At 42.3% G+C, this 21,192-nt stretch overlaps 2 protein-coding genes across 6 annotated transcripts in view; one reads left to right on the top strand and one right to left on the bottom strand.

Annotated features, from left to right (window-relative positions):
• Positions 1-3,787, bottom strand: part of RNF115 (ring finger protein 115) — a 67,470-nt gene extending 63,683 nt beyond the window's left edge. For all 3 annotated transcript variants that reach the window (XR_002122271.1, XM_019627799.1, XM_019627800.1), the window contains exon 1: positions 3,469-3,787. Coding sequence is in view for 2 of the 3 variants with exons in the window: in XM_019627799.1 (XP_019483344.1) it covers positions 3,469-3,570 (102 nt within the window). In the remaining variant the exon portion in view is untranslated. The remainder of the gene's footprint in view (positions 1-3,468) is intronic.
• Positions 3,146-20,716, top strand: POLR3C (RNA polymerase III subunit C). Of its 3 annotated transcripts, none has more exons than XM_019627789.1 (15): positions 3,146-3,234; positions 5,076-5,242; positions 5,776-6,031; positions 6,142-6,327; positions 7,743-7,831; positions 14,594-14,698; positions 14,829-14,921; positions 16,108-16,188; positions 16,492-16,543; positions 16,893-16,953; positions 17,402-17,552; positions 18,258-18,359; positions 18,484-18,533; positions 18,944-19,093; positions 20,559-20,716. In XM_019627789.1, the coding sequence occupies exons 2-15, from the start codon at positions 5,096-5,098 to the stop codon at positions 20,635-20,637; spliced, it is 1,602 nt and encodes a 533-aa protein (XP_019483334.1). In that variant the 5' UTR covers positions 3,146-3,234; positions 5,076-5,095; the 3' UTR covers positions 20,638-20,716. The 3 variants fall into 3 exon arrangements, with proteins under 3 accessions (XP_019483334.1, XP_019483333.1, XP_019483335.1); XM_019627788.1 differs by lacking the exon at positions 3,146-3,234 and adding an exon at positions 3,875-4,041; XM_019627790.1 differs by lacking the exon at positions 3,146-3,234 and adding an exon at positions 4,068-4,309.
• The last annotated feature ends 476 nt before the right edge of the window (positions 20,717-21,192 follow it).

The raw sequence follows: 21,192 nt of genomic DNA, 5'->3' as shown, positions 1-21,192 counted from the left end.
TAGTTTCAGGGCAAATGTTAAGCTATTGCTATTGTCTACACACACTTCCAGATGTATCAAGAAGAGCTATATCCTAGAGACTGTGGAAGGGAAAAGAAAGAGCTGTAAAAACCTCGCAGCCTAGTCCCACTGAACACAATTATGACTCTGCTATGTAGTGAATAAACGGGCAAGAGGTGAGATGTCTGTGAAGCAGTCTTTCCCACTGACTGGGAGAAAAAACTTACCTAGCAATAGCTCATTAAAAGCTGATGTAAAACTCAATACTCAGCCTCAAGTGTTCAGAGGACAGCACTCATGGGTGATGGTTCCGGTGATCCAACTTGCACAAAAGTACCCCCTTGATATACAAAATAAGTCAAGACAAAGAAAAACTTTATTTGTGTTAAGCTGGGTCTAGCTAGCCTCAAAAAGACATCCAGGTTTCCCAAACCTTTCGTCCAGCTGAAGAAACAATGCAGGTCTAATGTATGCCGAGTACTTATAGTGAGGGAATCTCAAGTTTATATAAAAAAGTATTTTTAAACGATGTTTCAGTGTGTCCTATACATATAAAAACCACACTACTGACTTAACAGTGTTTGAGTTGGTTTTTCGATAACAGATTCGTACTGAACCAGCCGCTTGCCGACCTGGTCCTTCTTACAACCAACATTTTCAAGGTGACAGTCTGAGTTAAGGATATAGACATGGCCATGAGACAAGATGAAGCTCACTGTCTAATCTACAAATGAAACCTCTACCCCTGACATCACTGCACCTTTTCCTAAAAATGCGTAACAGTGATTTACTAAATGTTTCTCCCTTCTTCTTCAACTCACTCTTCCTTTCCTACCTCAGTCTATGCAATTTATTGGCCTCAATCTGAATTCTACGTATCCTGCAGAACTCAATTTAAAACCCATCTCTCACTCTTTCCCAGGCCTCACCAATACTACCATATCTCCCTCTCTCTGAATTCTAAAGCACTTCTTATCTATCCTCATTCACCTTCCATCCTTAACTATTCCATATTTGTCTTGTCTTTTTGAGGTCCCTTAGGGCAGGAACCACCTATTCCTAGGTACTGCCTTCAGGATATCCAACAGAGAACCGTGTGGTATGTGGTATGTAGAAATATTCCGTTAAATTTAACTGTGTCAGGCCTCAATTTACAAAGCTGGCATCACAGATAATAAATCAGACTAAAAAAGATCAATAACTTCACCTCTGGGCATCAAACTAAGTTTAGAAAAACACCCGAAGTCTTTCAAATTATCCCTTTTCAAGAGCACTTCGCAGTGAGGACTTCAGGTGGTTAAAAAAAAAAAAGTTGTGGAAAGTTAGACTGTATTCTCCCTCTTAGAGGCAAATAAGTAAACAACAACTTAAAAAGACCAGAAAAACAAAGGCCACATGTTCAACAAGGCATCACATTCAACATGTCAGTGGTCACACACTAACTGGACAAATTCCAGGCTCCCTCTCTGTTGTTAAGTGAGATTTCTGGGGGCGCTGATGTCCACTGGAGAAAAACAAGGCACCTGCTCTTCCCAGCACTGAAACATGCCACAAAAGCACAGGTGCAAGCAAGCGCGCACAAATCGGCAAGCAAAACTAAGTAACGTGTAGACTGACAAGAAGAAAATTCTGAGATGTTTTAAATTAAAATTACAGAGGCCTGACAGTGAGAGACAGAACAGTTGGCCTATTAATAGCTGTGGACCAGCTCTGACAAAAAAATTGCTCACATTCCTTCCACTGCCTGAAGGAATTTAGGATTAATTTCCAGGTGGCTATTTCCGCAGATTATTCCAGCCAGGCACCACCGAACTCCAGGAGCCTCCTTCTTGTTTACACGTGGGTTTTCCGGTCTGCTGCCCACAGCCAATCCACAGGAGGGGACATTTCTTCTTGTGGACTCTGCACCTATCCCAGAGCTGGCCCCAGAACTGGCCCCGCTTCCCACCCCTTTGCCTACAGCTAATGGGATGTAAAGTTTTTCAGACAGCTTACACCTTTCTTCCCCCTTCCTGCTACCTGATGTATTAAAAACGGCTTGCAAACTCCGGAGGTGATGGACATGTCATCTTTCCTACCAAGCTGGTGGTTTAGACTCCATGCCCCAAGACGGTGTGCTCTTTTGGCTGGCAATAGCCTAAAAAACCCTTTCTGTTGAAAAGACTTTAGCCCCAGGCAATGAAGTTAAAAATTTTTTATTTAACAAGATAAAACTATGAAGTTGGGGCAAATAGAAAGGAACGAAAATGCCACAAAAGCCTTTAAAAAAAAAAAAGTACAACTTTTAGGTGAAAATACCCTTTAGGTGCTTATTCACAGGAGTCCATTTGCGTTTCTAAGAAATAAGACATACAGACATATTTTAATTTAGTAGGCTTTCTCACAGATTGTATCTGAGACTCTATAGAGTTAAGTTGTCAGGTAGACACCGTCTTAAGACTGAACCTAGATACTTGTAAGGAAAAGAACCATAACTAATTCTAAAAACGGTTGGCCAAAAAATTAATATTCACCCAGGTGGGTCCCCCTGAAGTAGCTATAAGCCAACCCAAAAAGCTTCTGGGTTTGGCTAGCATGCTGCAGAAGCGCTTTCTTCACCTCCATAGACCTCTCTAGGGACTGACAGTCTGGCAGAAACTGGTGAAAACCAATTTATGTCAGAGGATGAAGTCCCCAGCATTCTGTCCTGGATCTTTTCCCCAAGTGGAGGGAGACAGAATGGGGCAGGGGCGGATACGCAAGATGGTGCTAAAGGCCCTGGCAGCACGACAATCAAAATAACCAAGTTGAAACAACATGTCCTGCCTTCTTCCTAAAGCCATTTCCTTCAATAGTGACAGGGAGCGCAGTCTGCAAGCCATTAGTACACTGCAGTTTTCACTTTCACAAGAACCCTGGAAACCCACTGAAGAGCAAAATCCCCCTCCGCCCCAGTTACCTTCCAACCCTCTTCTTTCCGTGCCCCAATCCCTAGAGACAAGCGAATAGGGGCCATCCTCATCAATCCGCTATTTTGCTTCATTAAGGATTGGGGGCGGGGGGAGGGGGGGCAGGCGGTCTGGTGAAAAGTGGAAAAGGAAATACAGAAAGGTGAGAAGCAGCAGCGGAGAGAGTCCCGAGTGAGGGGGAGGTCACTGTGGGAAGGAGACAAGGTGAAGAAGAGAGCAAGAAAACCGAGAAGAGTTGTCAGGGGGGAGAGAACTTGCTAAGGAAGAAAAAAGGGGAGAGGAGCAGGTAAAGGAAGGAGAGGGAGTGAGGGGCAGGTGGAGCATCCGAGGGGGGAAAAGGCTGGGAGTCACGGGGCAGCCAGGTCCCTGACGCCCGGGGTCTGAGGCCAGCGACCAGACTGCGGGCAGCGGCATTTGGGAGACCGATTTCAAGGGTGTGAGGAGAGCTTAAGACCCAATCCAGGACTTCGGGGCGAGGAATCCACACCAATGACAAACGCAGGAGACACTGGGGTCTTACCGGTAGTTTGGGGCTGACCTCGCCCTTGCAAAAGTGGCAGAAAAACCGGTGCGCGGCGACGGTGGCGCCTGAGCCCGCCCCGGCCGCCGAGGCCTCCGCCATTTTTCTCTTCCGCCGCGGCGGTCCGAGAGGGCAGCCGGCCCGTCCCTCGCCTGGCCGCTAGCTCCCAGCTGCAGTCGCTGCCTCTGCCGCCTCAGCCGCCGCTTCCTCAGTGGTGCCGGCCTCTCCTGAGCCCAGGTCAGTCACGTGAGTCGGCCGGGCGGCGGCGCGGACTGCGACCCCAAGGCCCGCCTCCAGCACTGAGGAGGCACAGGAAGCCGAGTCCGCCCGCCGGCTCCTCCGGCAGCCTTTCGCCTGTCCTCCAACCTACCAACGAGAAGAAAGAAAGAGCGTCTCCTGAAACCACCGAAACTCTGGGGTAGAGCGGCCCACGTTTTACCCCTTTCCGGGTCCTCCTCGGTGCCCGTACCCCTGCGAGAAAGGGCCGAGGGCTCCCCCAAGCTGGAGCGGTGGCAGGAGCCGCACCAAGTCGCTGCGGGGAGCTCGTTGGCGTTAGATTGCATTGACCCAGAGGTTAGTGGAAAGTGCTGCCTGAACGAGGCGGCCCTGTCTCTCTGGACCAAGGCACCTGGTCCCGAACGGGAACCCGCGTGAAGGGAGTGAAGAGCCGGGAGCCAAGCCCCTTGCAAATCCTGTCGGAGGATGGCGAAGGGTGTGGGGATGCTTCCCCAGAGACGTGTGGAGCGGGACACGGAGGCCAAGGGGCAAAGACTTGCTTCTGAGGAATTGGGAGAAATAAATGAACACGCCAATGTTTGGTAGCACTTGTGATCATTAGAAAGTAATTATATAGTCAGCTTACGTGTTTCTGTATCTACTTTGTCAAGAAGCAGAAATTTCAGACTATGCCCCTGCAGACAACATACCCCATTTCCTATTTGAAGCACCCTGTTGCGAAGCTCCCCTTTACCTCTTAATTTCTTCTCTAAGTTGTCATTTCCTTTATAGACTGGGAATAACACTGCCTGTTCACTCCCAGTGGGCTGCGAAGTGGCCTTAATTCTTCCAAACAACAAAGTATTGAATCTAAAGTCTGTGGACATTGCAAAACCATCTAACCCTATATTTAAAGAAAACTAGAATTACAATCCCATTAAGATAAATGTGATGTATATCTAGTCTTCCAGTTTTTTTCTCTATGTATACATGCTTTTTCCATTATTGAATTTTCCTCTACGTTTTGACTTGTAGTCTGTTTCTTTCACTTAATGAACACTTTTCGATGCTAGTGCATGTTTTAAATGTTGAAATAGTTTTCCACTGTGTGGGTATACCATAATTTATTGAATGAGTTTCTTATTGTTAATCATTAGGTTGTTTCTAGTATATCAGTATCCTAAAGAGGACTACAGTGATACCCTTTTATAATTTCCCTAGAGCAGAGTATCCAAAATGAAATTATTAGATCGAAGGTATGCAACATTTTAAGGCTTTTGCTATGTAATGTCAGATTGCCCATCAGAAAGTACCTGAATTTATACTCAGCAGCTCTACTTCCAACATAAAAGAAAAACTTCCCATCACACAGTCTTTTTATTTTTTCCTAGCTCTGAGACCCCTCAGGACAATGACTCAAGCAGAAATTAAACTGTGCGCTTTGTTGCTGCAAGAGCATTTTGGGGAGATCGTGGAAAAAATTGGAGTCCACCTAATCAGAACTGGCAGCCAGCCACTAAGAGTCATTGCCCATGACACAGGAACATCGCTGGATCAGGTATGTTTGGATGATATTAATTTGCTTTTATTTCATTAATTTCTGTTACCTACCTTTGAATACTGTTACCCCTGCTACCTTACAAAATGGAAAGGGGGAAAGCCTGCTCTAGGCTCCGAACAGTGTTATTTGGAGGGAAAGGATGAGGCATAGGCCCCAAGGTTGGTTCTGCTTCTCAAAGTGTTCCTAGCTCATCGTAGCTTTTAGGCAAATCTTTGGTCTTCCTTTGCCATACCTCATTTATTCATGTTGAGTCTACTAATTTCAGTACTACCTTTAAGGAATGAGAATAATAGAAGGGAAATTAATTGTACTTTGAATGATACAGATCAGGAAGTATGAGCATCATAGCAAGGAATCTTCCTGGTTTCTTCCATTGATGCATGATTCTTATTAGCTATTCCAGCGGAGGGAAGAAAGCAGCACAAAAATTATCCGGTCATCTCCTGATGCTTAGTAAACTGCGGGACGAAAATTGCCAGCAATAACAAGCTGTCTCCAGATCTTTGCTCTTTCTTTTGGGTCTTACCTAGGTAAAGAAAGCCCTTTGTGTCCTCATCCAACATAACCTGGTGATATATCAAGTGCACAAACGTGGTGTAGTGGAGTATGAAGCCCAGTGCAGCCGGGTGTTGCGAATCCTCAGGTACCCCCGGTATATCTATACCGCCAAAACACTGTACAATGACACCGGAGAGCTGATTGTTGAGGAGCTGCTGCTTAATGGCAAAATGACAATGTCAGCTGTCGTGAAGAAAGTGGCAGACCGGCTCACAGAGACTATGGAGGGTTAGTACTGTATCCACAGCTGTTAGCAAAAGCATAGATGGGCTGTCTGCAGGAGCAGACCCTCAGCTATCTTAGGCCATCTCACCTGCCTCTTTCCTCCTGTTGTACAGATGGCAAGACCATGGACTACGCTGAGGTCTCAAACACATTTGTGAGACTAGCAGACACACACTTTGTGCAGCGTTGCCCACTGGTGCCTGCCACTGAGAATTCAGACCCTGGGCCACCACCACCTGCCCCCACTCTTGTCATCAATGAAAAGGACATGTACCTGGTTCCTAAACTGAACTTGATAGGTAAGGAATTTGGAACCCCGGAGTTGTGACTTGCCCTAATTGTAGATTCTTCCTCAATGACTGTTGAATGAATGAATGAATCAATTGAGCAGTTACCAAGTATTTACTCTGCCAAGCACTTTGGTGTAAAATGATGAAAAACCATCATGGTTCCTACCCTTACGAGGCTTAAGTCTAGTATAGGAGACTTACACTAATCAAATAACCATATAGATGTATAACTGACAAACTGTGATAGGTACTATGAAGGAAAAGCATGAGGTATTATGCAAATATATAACAGGGAACTGGACTTACCTGGAGGTGTGGGGCACATGCTTCTTTGAGAAAGTGGCATTTGCGCTCAGATTTGAAGCAGGAAATAGGAACCAACCAGGGAGGTAAGGTATGAAGGGGTACAGAGCATAAACATTTTTGGCAGAAGGAACAGTATGTAGTGAGAAAAGAATAGGGTATTTGAGGAAGCGAAAGCAGGTCAGTTAGTTAAAGCATGGTGAACAAAGGAAAGAGAACCATGAGATAAGGTTAGAGAGATAGGCAGGGGTTAGACATGCAAGACCTTGTAGAGTATCTGTTCTTTATCCTAAAGCAGAGGAAAACCATTAAAGGATTTTAAGCAGGGAAGTGACATAATCTAATTTGCATTTTAAAAAGATTTTTCTGTGTGCAAAAAGGATAGGGCAAAGGTAAATACAGACAAACCAGTGAAAAATTAGATCTAGAAGGGATGAGGGAGACAAGTATTAAGAATGACATCTGAAAAAAAAAAATGACATCTGGGGCAGCTGGTTAGCTCAGTTGGTTAGAGCGCAGAGCTCATAACACCAAGGTTGCCAGTTCGATCCTCACATGGGCCACAGAGTTGCGCCCTCCACAACTAATTGAAACAACTACTCAACTCGACTTGAAGTCAGGGTGGCCGGTTAGCTCAGTTGGTTAGAAGAGCACAGTGCTCATAACACCAAGGTTGCTGGTTTGATCCCCACATGGGCCACAGAGTTGCACCCTCCACAACTAGATTGAAACAACTACTTGACTTGGAGCTGATGGGTCCTGGAAAAAACACACTGTTCCCCAATTAAATAAAAAATAAATAAATAAATAAATAAAATAATGACATCTGTGTGTCTGACTTGCATATGTGGGAGGATGATGGTGCCATTCGCTGTGAAAGAAAACCCTGGAGCCGGAGCAGTTTGAGGGAGAAAGATTATGAATTTCTTTTTGAATATGTTGAGTTTCAGATCACTTCATCAGTTACTTGCATTTCTTGTAGCTACTCCATCTCCTCAGCAATTCTAACCTAGAGGCAGCTACAGATATCCTTGGGATAGAGAGACACCTGCTCTCATGTTTGGTCATTTGCTGTCATCATACAAGATGTGGCCTAACTGTTCAACTGTTTTATTTGGCAGGGAAAGGGAAAAGGAGGAGGTCATCTGAGGACGATGCTAATGGGGAGCCTAAGGCCAAGAGACCAAAACATACCACAGATAACAAAGAGGTAATGGGGCTTCTTGATTAGAGTCCTTTCCCCGAGGCAAGCCAGAAAGAGCACTGAGATAAGCCCCAAGAGACTTTAAAGGTTCCTGGGTTGAGAAGTAGTAGGATTAAGATTTTTATTAAATATTGCCAGGAATACCCTAACAAAGAGAGAACTCTATTGCTGAACCCCTTCTGAGGCTAAACTTACTTCAATCATTGGAGAGAAGAAGCAGCTTATGAAAAAAAGGGGGACGGGAGAGAAAAAGTCTATGGTATTCAGTATGGCTGGGACATAGAGACCCATGAGAGCCAGTGATGAGAAATAAGTCTAGGAAAATATATATAGGCCTGAGCTCTTATATTCAAATACCTTCTCAGCATCCCTATAAAGATGTCTAATAAACATTCCAAAATTCGTATGGCCAAAACAGAATAATTGTTTTTCCCCACTGAAATATCTATTCCATCCTCAGCTGTCTTCCTTTTAGTAAAGAACACCACCTCAGCCAACCACCTAGAACACCGTCATTTGCTTAGGCCCAAATCCTGGGAACCATCCAATCTCACAGTAAATCCTGTAAGCCCAATTTCCACAATTACCTCAACTCCAACCATTTCTCACCATTTCTACTGCTATTACCCTTGACCACTGTCATCTCCAGTCAACACTTTGCTAACATTCTCCGAAATGGTCTCTCTACCTGCCTTCTTATCTACAGAGGGTGCCAAAAAAATGTACACACATTTTAAGAAAGGAAAACTGTATTAAAATTATAATACTCGATGTATACCGATAACAAAAGATGAATACAAGTCACGTTTGATTTCTGCAATTATAGGAGGTGCTCAAAGTGGTTACCATCAGCGTCTAGACCAGCGGTTCTCAACCTGTGGGTTGCGACCCCTTTGGGGGTCAAACGACCCTTTCACGGGGGTCGCCTAAGACCATCAGAAAACACATATTTTCGATGGTCTTAGGAACCGAGGCACCGCTCCTCTATCCATCTCCAGGCGGGTCCGCCCACATGCAGATACGCCCACATACGAGTACCCAGCGTGATGACATCATCACGCCAACCCCATCACATACACCCCGTACAAATACAGGTGTATGTGACAGGGTTGGCGCTATAATGTACTTAGGCAGACCAGTCACACGTGTAGAGAGCAGCTACTGTGTAGAAAGCAGCTGCTGTGTTGAAAGCAGCAGTATTGGAGGTAAAACGACACTTCATGAATTATAAATATTTCGCAACATATAATTACATATTGTTTTTGTGATTAATCACTATGCTTTAATTATGTTCAATTTGTAACAATGGAAATACATCTTATATATCAGATATTTACATTACAATTCATAACAGTAGCAAAGTTACAGTTATAGAGTAGCAACGAAAATAATATGGTTGGTGGTCACCACAACATGAGGAACTGTATTAAGGGGTCGCGGCGTTAGGCAGGTTGAGATCCACTGGTCTAGACACTTCTGATTATGGCGATCTACTGCTTGAGCAACGTTGACCGAAGTGTCCACTTGTATACATTTTTTGGCACCCCTAGTATTTAAGAGCCAAAATGACTCTTTTTTTTATTATTTATTTATTTTTAGCTGAGCCATTCTGCCACTTGTTGGTAACTCAGCAGCAGTTGAGCTCGGGCCGGGAATCGAACCGGCGACCCTGTTGCTCAGCGCTCACACTCTTGAGTGAGCTCTTAACCAACTGAGCAACTCGGCCGGCCCTAAAATGACTCTCCTTTTAGTTGTTGTTGTTTAAATCCTAACACATCACTGATTTAGATTCCTTTAATAGCTTCTCATTAAAGAAATCCAAGTCTTGACTATGTATAATTAAGCTTTACATGAGCTGAATCTTTACGTAATCTGCTGGGGATAAGGCTCTCCAATCTCAGCTCTTTCCATTCTAACTCTGTTCACTATGTTCCAGCCTCTTTCTTTCCATTCCTCAAACATGTCACACTCTTTCCAGTGTTTAGACTTTTGCCCTTAGTATCCCTTCTGCTTCAAATGCTTTTTCCACAGATGTTCATGTTGTTGCCTCTTTTTCACCATTCAGATCTCAGCTCAAATGCTATTTTCTTAGAGCTCTATTCCAGCCACTACCACATTTTTCCATTTCATCTTCACAGCATTTATAAGTAGGTGAAATTATTTACTTGTGTTCATGTTTGTACTCCCAGTAGTTATAAACCCTTTAAGGGCAGTATCTTGACCTTGGTGCCTGGAATACTAGCAAGACATCAATAAATATTTCTTGATTGACTAAGAGGTTTGGACCTTATATTGAAGGCCAGGGGATCCATTGATGATTTTTTTTTTTGAGCAAATAAATTTCTATATTCTTTTTTTTTTCAGTTTTAGGTGTACAAAACAATGGAAGAGTTATACTTTTCACCCCTCACAAAGTGATCACTCCTCTCCCCCAATCAACCGCCCCTTCCCCGATATCATACATATCTATCACAATTCCATCGACTCCACTCCCCACACTGTACTCCACATCCCGTAACCACATATATATCAAATCTTAGTTGACCTACAATATTATTCAACAGCAGCTTCAGATGTACAGTGCAGTGGTTAGGCCTCTACACCATCCATGAAGGCATGAGTCCATCTGACCTCCTAAAAAATATTTACAACATTATTGATTATACTCCCCAAACTGTCTTTCATATCACTGTGGCAATGTGGCAATATTGTAGTTACCAATCCATGTTGTCTCGTTCCTTCCCCTTCTGCCTCATCCCCACCCCCCTCCCATCTAGCAACCATCAGTTTTTCCTCTATGTCTCGGAGACTATTTCTGTTTACAATGCTCGTTTATTCAGTTCTTTAGAATCCACATATAAGTGAGATCATATGGTATTTGTCTTTCTCCGACTGACTTATTTCACTTAGCATGAATGTTCTCTAGGTCCATCCATATCTTTGCAAGTGGTATGATTTCATTCCTCTTTATAGCTGAGTAATACTCCATTGTATAAATCAACCACAGTTTCTTGATCCAGTCATCTACCCATGGGCATTTCGGTTGTTTCCAAGTCTTGGCTATTGTAAATAGCACTGCAATGAACATCGGGGTGCATATATTTTTTCGAATTAGTGTTTTGGATTTCTCCAGATAAATACCTGAGAGGAATTCCTGGGTCATACGGTAGTTCCATTTACAGTTTTTTGAGATACCTACATACTGATTTCCATAGTGGCTGCACCAGTCTGCAGTCCCACCAACAGTGCACCAGGGTTCCCTTTTCCCCACAACCTCACCAGAATTTGTTGTTTGTTGACTTATTGATGATAGCCATTCTGACTGGGGTAAGGTGGTATGGTATCTCATTGTGGTTTTTATTTGTATTTCTCTAATGATTAGTGAGGTTGAACATTTTTTCATATATCTGTTGCCATCTGTATGTCCTCTTTAGAGAAATGTCTCTTCATATCTTCTGCCCATTTTTTAATTGGATTGTTTGTTTTTTTGGTGTTGAGTTGCATGAGTATTTCATAAATTTTGGATATTAACCCCTTATCAGATATATCGTTGACAAAGATCTTCTCCCATTCAGTAGGCTTCCTTTTTGTTTTATTAATGGTTTCTTTTGTTGTGAAAAAACTTTTAAGTTTGATGTAATCCCATATGTTCATTTTTTTTCTTTTACTTCCCTTGCCCACGTGGATATATCAGTAAAAATATTACTGAGGGTAATGTCTGCAAATTTACTCCCTATATTTTCTTCTAGGAGTTTTATGGTTTCAGGTCTTACATTTAAGTCTTTTTTTTAAAAGATTTTTTTTTTATTGAGGAATTGGGGGGATGGGAACAGTGCTGGGGAATTGGGGGAAGGGGAACAGGCAAGTTGCTGTCTTTTTGTTCTTCAGTCTAGTTGTGGAGGACGTTGCTTCACTGGCCCAAGTTGGCACCATCATTGTGCTCTTCCCAGGTGAGGCAGATCAGTTGCCGGCTTCTGGACGGCCGCTCACGCTGGCTGCTGGCTACATACGGTAGCCCATGGCAACCCACTGCCACAGGGGCTGCAGCCTACGCCGTCGCCGGCGACTCACAGCAGCCCAGCTCCAGGTTGAGCTGTTGCTCAGCATCTTAGCTGTGGAGGGCAGTGTCACTGGCCCTCATATGTGGGATCCGAACCGGGGCCCTCTGGCGTCCCAAGCCAGTTCTTAACCATCGCGCCACTCGGCCGACCCACATTTAAGTCTTTAATCCATTTTGAATTTGTTCTTGTAAGTGGCATAAGGAGGTGGTCCAGTTTCATTTTTTTGCATGTGTCAGTCCAATTTCCCCAGCACCATTTATTAAATAGACTATCTTTACCCCAATGTAAATTCTTGCTTCCATTGTCATAGATTAACTGTCCGTATATGAATGGATTTATTCCTGGGCTCTCTATTTAGTTCCATTGATCTGTGTGCCTGTTTTTATGCCAGTACCATACTGTTTTGATTACTGTAGACTTGTAGTATGATTTGATGTCTGGTAGCGTGATACCCCCAACTTTGTTCTTATTTTTCAGGATTGCCATGGCTATTCAGGGTCTTTTATGGTTCCATATGAATTTTAAGATTACGTTTTCTATTTCTGTGAAAAATGCCCTTAGTAGTTTGATAGGAATTGCATTGAATCTATATATTATTGCTTTAGGCAGTATGAACATTTTACCTATATTAATTCTTCCTATCCATGAGCATGGTAGGTGTTTCCATTTATTTTGTATCTCCTTTAATTTCTCTCTTCTGTGTCTTATAATTTTCTGAGTACGGGTCTTTTCTTTAGTTAAAAGTCATTGATGATTTTAAGCAGGAGAATGAAATGGCTAGATTTGTACTTTAGAAAGATTACTATAGTACAATGGCTCATAACTTGTACGACTCCATGGTGGATTTCAGAGAGGCCACCTGTATTTGTGCATATTCACTTTTCTGTAGAACATTCCATACCTTCTTCATATTCTTAAAGGGAATTGGGGCCCCGAAAAGGTAAAAAAAAGTACCGCTCTATGAGAAATAGGGAGAATGATGCCAAAGGAACAAGATTAAAAGCAGAAAGCCCAGTTGTCCTTCTTATAGCATCCACTATATTAAAAAGAAAAATGAAAAAAACAGGAGGCTATTGTAGGAATCCAGGTGCGCCACTATTAGAGCCTGAAATAAGGTAATGACAATCAGGATAAAGAAAAATAGACACCTGATAATATAAACAGAAGATGGAACTCTGTAATTGGATGGTAGATGAGGGACAGCCAAGGGGTAGGGATGATACTCAAGTTTCTAGCTTAAGAAATTTGGTTGGTTGTAGTATAGTTAGCTGAAAACTTTGAAAAAGAACAGTTATGGGGACCAGGTGCAAGTGTCAAATTGACCCTTGAGCCCATGCATCTGGAGCTTCATAGAGAGTTCTAGAGTTACATAATAGGTTCGGAAGTGCATCAGTAGTTGAAGCCTTGAAAGCAGATAAAATCACCTCTGTAGAATATGTAGAGTCAAAAGAGAGCTATGGACAGAATCCTGAGGAACACCAGTGTTTATAGGTGGTTCTGGAAAAGGAGTCTGTAGACACTGAGGAAGAGTAGCCAGAATGGTTAGGAGGAGCACCAAGAAAGAATGGCATCATAAAATCCAAGGGGCCCATAGAGTTCTAAAGGACAGCATGTCCAATCATGTCAAATGCTTCAGAAAGATCCAATAGGATCAGAAGTGGACAGTATTCTTGGAACTTAGCAGCAGGGAGGTCCTCGGGGACCTTGGCATTTCGGTGAAATAGTGGAAATGAGTTGAGTACATCTGTGGATGGGGATGCAGCTGGGATGGCCAACTCTTTGAGAAGCTTGGCTATGACAAAAATGAAAAGGAGGGAAGGCATAGTGTTGAAGAATTATTCTTTTAGTGTAGAAGAGATTTGGACAAGGTAAAGGCTGATGGGAAGAAGACAGTAAACAAAGAGGCTGGGGCCGGCCGAGTGGCGCATTAGTTAGGAGTTGGCTTGGGATGCCAGCTCTGAGCCTCGGTCCGGGGTTCGGATCCCACATATGAGGGCCAGTGACACTGCCCTCTACAGCTAAGATGATGAACAACAGCTCGACCTGGAGCTGGGCTGCCTTGAGACGTCCTCCACAACTAGACTGAAGAACAAAAGGACAGCAACTTGTCTGTTCCCCTTCCCCGATTCCCCAACGCTGTTCCCCTCCCCCAATCCCCCAATAAAATCTTTTTTTTTTTTAAAGAGAGGCTGAAGATTTAAACAAGAGGAGGGAAAACTGGTTGAGCTGGGTCCCTGAGAATGCTGGAGAGGGTGAAATCTAGCACACTAGCATGGGCATTAACCTTAGATAAAAGGAGGGACAATTTTCTACTGTGATAAAAATGGGTTAAAATACAAATTTTAAAAAAAAATGTGGTAGGAATATATGTGCAAAGTTGAATGGCTTCTATTTTCTCTCTGGAATAAGAGACAGGGTCTTCTGCCAAGAGTGAGAAGAGTGAGGTAAATGGGAGATTTGCAGATGCTGGAGAAGAGTTAAAATATGAAACAGAGAGAGAAAGATTGGAGGTGGGCTTAGAGAATCTGCTTGAAGTTGGAGATTGTGAATTCATTGAGGCACTAAATCATATGACTGGATGCTTTTTCTGCAGCCAGTTGGTTGCTGCTGTATGGGAAAAGAAATGGTGACCGGTGCATTCCAAGCTGCTCAGCAGAAAACTTTGCTGCATCTGGATGTTTCTCTCTAACCCCTTTCTCCTTCTCAGCCCATTCCAGATGATGGGATTTATTGGCAGGCCAACCTTGACAGATTCCACCAGCACTTCCGAGACCAAGCCATTGTCAGCGCAGTCGCCAACAGGATGGACCAGGTGATATCTAAGCGGGTGGGACAGGGGCCATCAGGGACATTCACTTACTTGTCCGATGTGGCCACTGGCATTGAGCCAGAGCCAGTGCAGCAGAGTGAATTCTGAATTCCAGTTCACTTTTCAAACCCAGACCAGCAGCGAGATTGTGAGGACCATGCTGCGAGTGAGTGAGATCACCACCCCCTCGAGTGCCCCCTTCACCCAGCCGTTGTCATCCAACGAGGTAAGTTTCATGTTCTGATACTGCTTTTCTAACAGACTCTTGGATATTATCACATAATTATGATACATACAGCCTGGGATTATGTTGAGGTCTGAGCCTTGAGAGAGTCTGTTGTTTGAGGTGGGGTGGGGATTATTCTCAGGTGGCAGGTGAGGAAATATTTGGTCTCTAGGGATCCAGCCTTTAAAAACCTAAACAGTTCTCTTAGAGTACAAGCTATTCCTACTGCGAATACACCATTTGGAATTGACAGCCTTGGTGCTCAGGACATTATTTGGCCCCTTATATTTGGGTTTTTTCAATATATTAATTTTGCATATTTTAAATTTGTTTTTAATATGTTTTCTTAGAATATTAATATTTACTATATCAAATATGTTTATATTTTATTTCATAATTACATTTATCCATATAAAATATATTACTCTACTTTTATATTATTTAAATTTTTAAACTTATATGACAAAAATTTAAATATAAGTTTTTTTCTGATGACAAAAGTAATTAATTACCTGACCTATATTCAAACAGCATAGAAATGTATAATGTTTTAAAAATTGTAGTTTCTCAAACTTTCAGGAATGCCGGACATGTTCTATATCTTGTAGTGGGTGGTAGTTACATGGGTACATACAGTTGTCAACACTTATCAAATTGAACCCCTGAGATCTGTGCTTCTTAGCATACGTAACATGCCTCAATTTAAACATACATATAGTTTTGCATAATCCCAGCCCCAGATAGCCTTGTTAATAGTTTGGTATGTATCTTTATTCAGAAATTTTTTTTAATGTATCATTCCACATATATGTAGGTATATGTATATTTTCTTAACCAAAAAAAATGGATTATATTCTATATACTGTTCTCAACTTGTATTTTTCATATGACAGTATAATGTAAACCTTTTCATGCCAGTATTTATAGATCTATTTTAGTATTTATAGATCTATTTTATTCTGTATAATATCTATATTATATTCTACTTAATGGCTATGTTATATTTTATTTTAATCAGTTCCTTATTGGAATTTGAATTGTTTCTAAATTTTTCTTCTTACAAACAATGCTGCTGTATTCTTGCACATTTTTATACTTGTGATATCTAAAATTAAAACTTTATTTTAGTAATGTCAGTAATTCTAAGTCCCCAAACCCATTTTCACTGTCTCTTTTTGCTCCATAGATCTTCAGATCCCTACCTGTTGGCTACAATATCTCTAAGCAAGTTCTCGATCAGTATCTCACTCTGCTGGCAGATGATCCAGTGAGTCTGTTTTTGCTTTTGTTGGTTAGTTTGTCTATATTTTCTGCTCTTTATGATGTATTTCTGCCCCTGATACCTTGTATCATTCTCTTGTAGCCTCATTCTCTACTTAGCCAACTCCAACAATTTCTCTACCATCATTTGATAGGAAGGTTACCTACCATAGACTCTTGGCCAGATTTAGCTCCTTTGGAAACAGAATCACTGGACTTTCCATTCAGTTAACTAACTAACTCTCTCTCTCTCTCTCTCCCCCTCTCTCTCTCTCTCTCTCTCTCTCTCTCTCTCTCTCTCTCTCAATAGCTAGAGTTTGTTGGAAAGTCTGGCGACAGTGGTGGAGGAATGTATGTCATCAGTATCCTTACTAGTTATTTCCTCACAGTCAGGCAGCTGGACTATGAAACAGAATGGTGATTTATCAAAGAGAAGATTTGACATATTTAGCATAAAACAAGGTAGAAAATTGAACTAATATATTGATAATAAATAAGTAAAAAGGACTTTTAGTTAACCAAATTCTAGTTATGGAAGATCCTGATTTAAACACCCTCGTTTACTAAGGTTTTGAAATATTTATATACCATAAATGAGACCGATGTGAAAAAAATCACATTTAAATTTTAAATTAGAGAGTTAGGAACAAAACTAAGATTACAGTGACCAGGCCAGAACATTACTGAGTGACCTTAATCCTCTACATAAAGACCTACATAAGGCTCTAGGATCCCTCGCCACAGCCACTCTGGAGTCGGTCGTACAGGAGAGGTAAGGGGGACCCCCTGACTGGGGTTGGGGTCAGACACTTCCTTTCCATGCCCCATTTGAACGAGTAATTTGATCATTATGTAAGCAACCCACATAGGCACACCTTGGCACACCTTGCCCCCTTTTCCCCCCGGACTGCTATGGATCCCATCTATTACGACTCTTTACCCTAAATATCCTGCTTAATTCCCAGTGATATCAATTAACCAGCTTTCCTAAAGCTTGTACTTACCAATGCAGGAATCAAGGCACTCAAGTGTGTCGGCAGTTGGTGACTGCCTTGTGATTAGCAGTATCATCAGCAGCATGGAGCTGTGAGAGAATTCTCTGGTGGCTGTTTCTCTCTGGTCCTGGCTCCCCACGTGGAGGCAGAGCAGCCACCATCTGTGACTAGGAACTAAAGCTAATCTGTGTTAGCATGCCATTTGCTTTCTTCATTCCTTTCCAGATTCGGGTCTCGCTGTGCCAGAATATTCCGTCTAGTTTTGCAAAAGAAACACCTGGAGCAGAAGCAGGTGGAAGACTTTGCAATGATTCCAGCGAAGGAGGCAAAGGATATGCTTTATAAGATGCTCTCACAAAATTTCATATCGCTCCAGGTAACCAATGGTATCATGATCACCAAACGTGAGAGAAACTCCTGAGGCAAACATCCTGAGCCCCAGGCAAACTTTTTATCAGCTCTGAGACAGAAAAAAAAAAAGGTTAACAAAGACATAGCAAGCACTTGAAAGATAATTGTAGCGCTCTAACCTAGTAAAAAAGGCACAGCCAAGAAATCACCGCAGAACCACCCTACCCTTTTTCTTTAGCTCCTAGTCCCTGTGAGTTGTCCTTTCCTTGAGTCTTACGTTTATTATAGGTTAACTCTATCAACAGCATCTGCAAGGATATAGATAGAATGGATTTTGGAATCAGAATCACAGCTCTACCTCTTACCCAGTTACACTGAGCAAATTACCCACCGTCATTTTTCCCATCTAAAGTGATGGATGGTGGTAATAAAAATAATCTGGTTTGTTGTAAACATGAAATACAATCTTCCTGGCACATAAGAGTTGCTCAGTAAATGTTAGTTGCCTTCCCTTTCTTCCCCACTGAAGATGCTGACTGTCAAAAGGGAAAAACAGGGCAGCCCAACTCTCCATGTGGCTGAGTAGGCCATAAACACAGATGCTGAATGCCTGGGGAAGAGGAAAGTACACGTGAAAGAAGGGCTGAGAAGCTAGATGCGACAGGTATTTACTTTGCCAGTTCTGAAGGACAGTATAATTTCTCTTCCTATTCTTTCCATGGACAAATAGGAAATTCCCAAAACACCAGACCATGCCCCATCCAGGACCTTCTATTTATATACTGTGAACATCCTGTCAGCTGCCCGAATGCTGCTGCACAGATGCTACAAGGTAACTCCTGGCCCTTCTCCCCATTCCCTCCACACAGATAAGTCTCACACTCGTGCCCCCTTTAGCCATTGTACCTGAGCTACTTAAACAGAACCATGTGCATTTCTTTCTTCTCTCCCCTCAGAGCATAGCCAACTTGATAGAAAGGAGGCAATTTGAAACCAAAGAGAACAAGTGAGTAGCATTTTTAGTTGAGTAATTACTTTTCAAGATCAAAGTCTTAGGGGGGAAATTTCCTGTAGAAATAGAAACCAGTAGAGACAATCACCAGTCTAGTTGCGTTGAATGATTTGGTGTAAGTCATGCATTCGTCTACACTTTTCTAATATACCCCCATTGAAATAATTTTGCAGATTAAATGAATGAGAAATGTATAAACTGGCACCAAACTTCAAGTGCAAGTGAGAGACAGAGTTTCAGGAGTGAAGTCACATTTCTAACTAAGTTTGTAGAAAACGTCCTTGGAGGGTGGTATCATCACTTTGACCAGGAACATGGTACAAGGGGAGTTATGCCGTAGGGCTAAAGGGTGAGGGAATCTCCAAGGCTAGGGGCCAAGCCTCAGAGTTGTGTTTGTCTGACAGGCGTCTGCTAGAAAAGTCTCAGAGGGTGGAAGCCATCATTGCATCTATGCAGGCCACAGGGGCAGAGGAGGCACAGCTGCAAGAAATAGAGGAGATGATCACAGCCCCTGAACGCCAGCAGCTGGAAACTCTGAAGCGTAATGTCAACAAGTAAGCATCCCACACTTAAGCCTGTTCCAAAATACCTTCCAGACAAATCCACCTCAATATCCTGCAACCCTTCCAACTTAACACGAGCAAACCGAAACTCACTCGCTTCTTTTCCAGCTCAGTTAATAGAATTTAATCCACCTATCTGCCTAAGCTAAAAACTCTGAAGACGTCCTCAGCTTCTCCTTCACCACATACCCCGTCTTGTCCACCAAGGCTGTTGATTATACTTCAGTGATGTGTCTCAAATCTGTCCTTTCATCTTGGTCCCCATGCAGGCCTTAATCACCTCTTTCCTAGATCTTGATAATCACATCCATCTTCTAGCCATCTCTTAAAATGCTCTCTGATTTATTATCTTTAAAACAATTGATAATATCACTCTCCTACTTTCAATGCTTTATTAACTCCTGTATTTACAATGTAAAGACCAGGCTCCTTAGCGTGACACATCCTTTTTCAGAGCAACCTATCTCTCCATCTTCATTTTCTTTTACTCCTCACCATTCACCTTAAGCGGGACTGCTTTGAATCCATAGATCACTCTGGGCAGTGTTGCCATCTTAACGGTATTAAATCTTCCAGCCCTTGCACGTGGGAGGCCTTTCCATTTATTTAGGTCTTTAACGTCTTCAATGTTTTGTCATTTTCAATATTCAAGTCTTGCACTTTTTTGTTAAATTTATTCCTAAATATTTTATTTTTTTATGCTATTTTAGCATTTTCTTAATTTCATTTTTGAATTGTTCATTGCTAGTGTGTAGAAATAGAACTAATTTTTGTTTTGATTTTATATCCTGGAACTTTTAGAAATTTGTTTATTGGCTTTAGTTGGGGTTTTTTTTGTGGATCCTTAGAGATTTTTCAATATGTCGGATTATGTAAATAGAAATAGCTTTGCATCTTCCCTTTCGACTGGAATGCCTTTTATTTCTTTTTCTTACCTAATTGTCCTGGCTAGAACCTCCAGGAAAAGGTTGAATGGAATTGAAAAGCAGACATCCTTGTCTTGATCTTAGAGAGAAAGCTTTCAGTCTTTCGCCATTAAGTATGATATTAGCTTGTGGGTTTTCATAGATGGCTTAAATCACGTTGAGGAAGTTCCCTTCTATTCCTAATCACTACTCACTTTAGCCTCAGCCACTCTCAGCTTCTATTTTAAAACACACTATGTCCTTTTACACCTGTGCCCTTTCAGGGGCTATTCTCTCTGCTGGTTGCAAATTAGACTGTAACATCTCTCAGGACAGAGGGTATATCTTTTGCATCCTCAGCTATTTCCACTGTGCCTGGCATCTAAGAGATGTTCAGTAAATGGGAGAGTGATCTTTTGGTTGTCCTGCTTTCTACCCATTATTCTCAGGGGTAACCAAGCAATGCCCCATGTCCATACCCAGCCCAGCCTCTGATCATAAATACTCTCATGGTGATTCAGTCTGGCAAATGCTCTCACTTTGTCACTCAGGTTGGATGCCAGTGAGATCCAGGTAGATGAAACCATCTTCCTGCTGGAGTCACACATCGAGAGCACCATGAAGAGATAATGACCCAGAAGAAGAGTCTTCCTGAAAAGATCTGGGGGGACAGGAAGGAAAAAATAAAGGAGTGCCTGGATGCATTCTTTGCAGTGGGTCAAGTTACAGATTCTTGTACTGAGACCATCTATCCCTAACTGCCTAGAATATACCAGAAAGAGTTTGACATATTTTTTTAAGTTTGCTAATCCTGTCTTCAACCTGTCACTATATTCTCCCCTCCTCAAATCTTGGTAGAAGAAAGAAACTTAAATTCAACTAGATTAACCATCTATCAGATGCATCAAATTCCACCAAGAAGTCAGCCCAGCCTGTGTTGCAATGTCCCTGGCAGTGGCAGAAACTTCCATTCTCAGAAGACTGCCCTTGTTGTTTATTTGGTTATGCTATAATCTTCAACACACATACTATGTAGGGAATGTGAAAGACTACCACCAAGACGGGGTAAGAAACTATTTCCAGGGCGCTCAGGTGGATTGGCTCAAGCAGTTACCCTGGAATCTATGGATGGAAGCCCTGTTTGCCAGCTCCAGGCTCCAGCACATCTGAAATTGTGTGTGTAAA

The sequence above is a fragment of the Hipposideros armiger genome, unplaced genomic scaffold, assembly GCF_001890085.2.
Source record: "Hipposideros armiger isolate ML-2016 unplaced genomic scaffold, ASM189008v1 scaffold_741, whole genome shotgun sequence".
In the NCBI taxonomy this organism is placed as follows: Eukaryota; Metazoa; Chordata; class Mammalia; order Chiroptera; family Hipposideridae; genus Hipposideros; species Hipposideros armiger.
The sequence above is the reverse complement of the archived record's forward strand: the minus strand, read 5'-3'. Positions and strand labels throughout refer to the sequence as shown.

Excerpts from the sequence above, each read along its gene's own strand:
- POLR3C (XM_019627789.1), top strand. The coding sequence starts at position 5,096 with ATGACTCAAGCAGAAATTAAACTGTGCGCTTTGTTGCTGCAAGAGCAT. Across the intron at positions 6,328-7,742 it reads TCCTAAACTGAACTTGATAG|GGAAAGGGAAAAGGAGGAGG; the intron begins GTAAGGAATTTG and ends TTTATTTGGCAG. Across the intron at positions 17,553-18,257 it reads AAAATTTCATATCGCTCCAG|GAAATTCCCAAAACACCAGA; the intron begins GTAACCAATGGT and ends ATGGACAAATAG.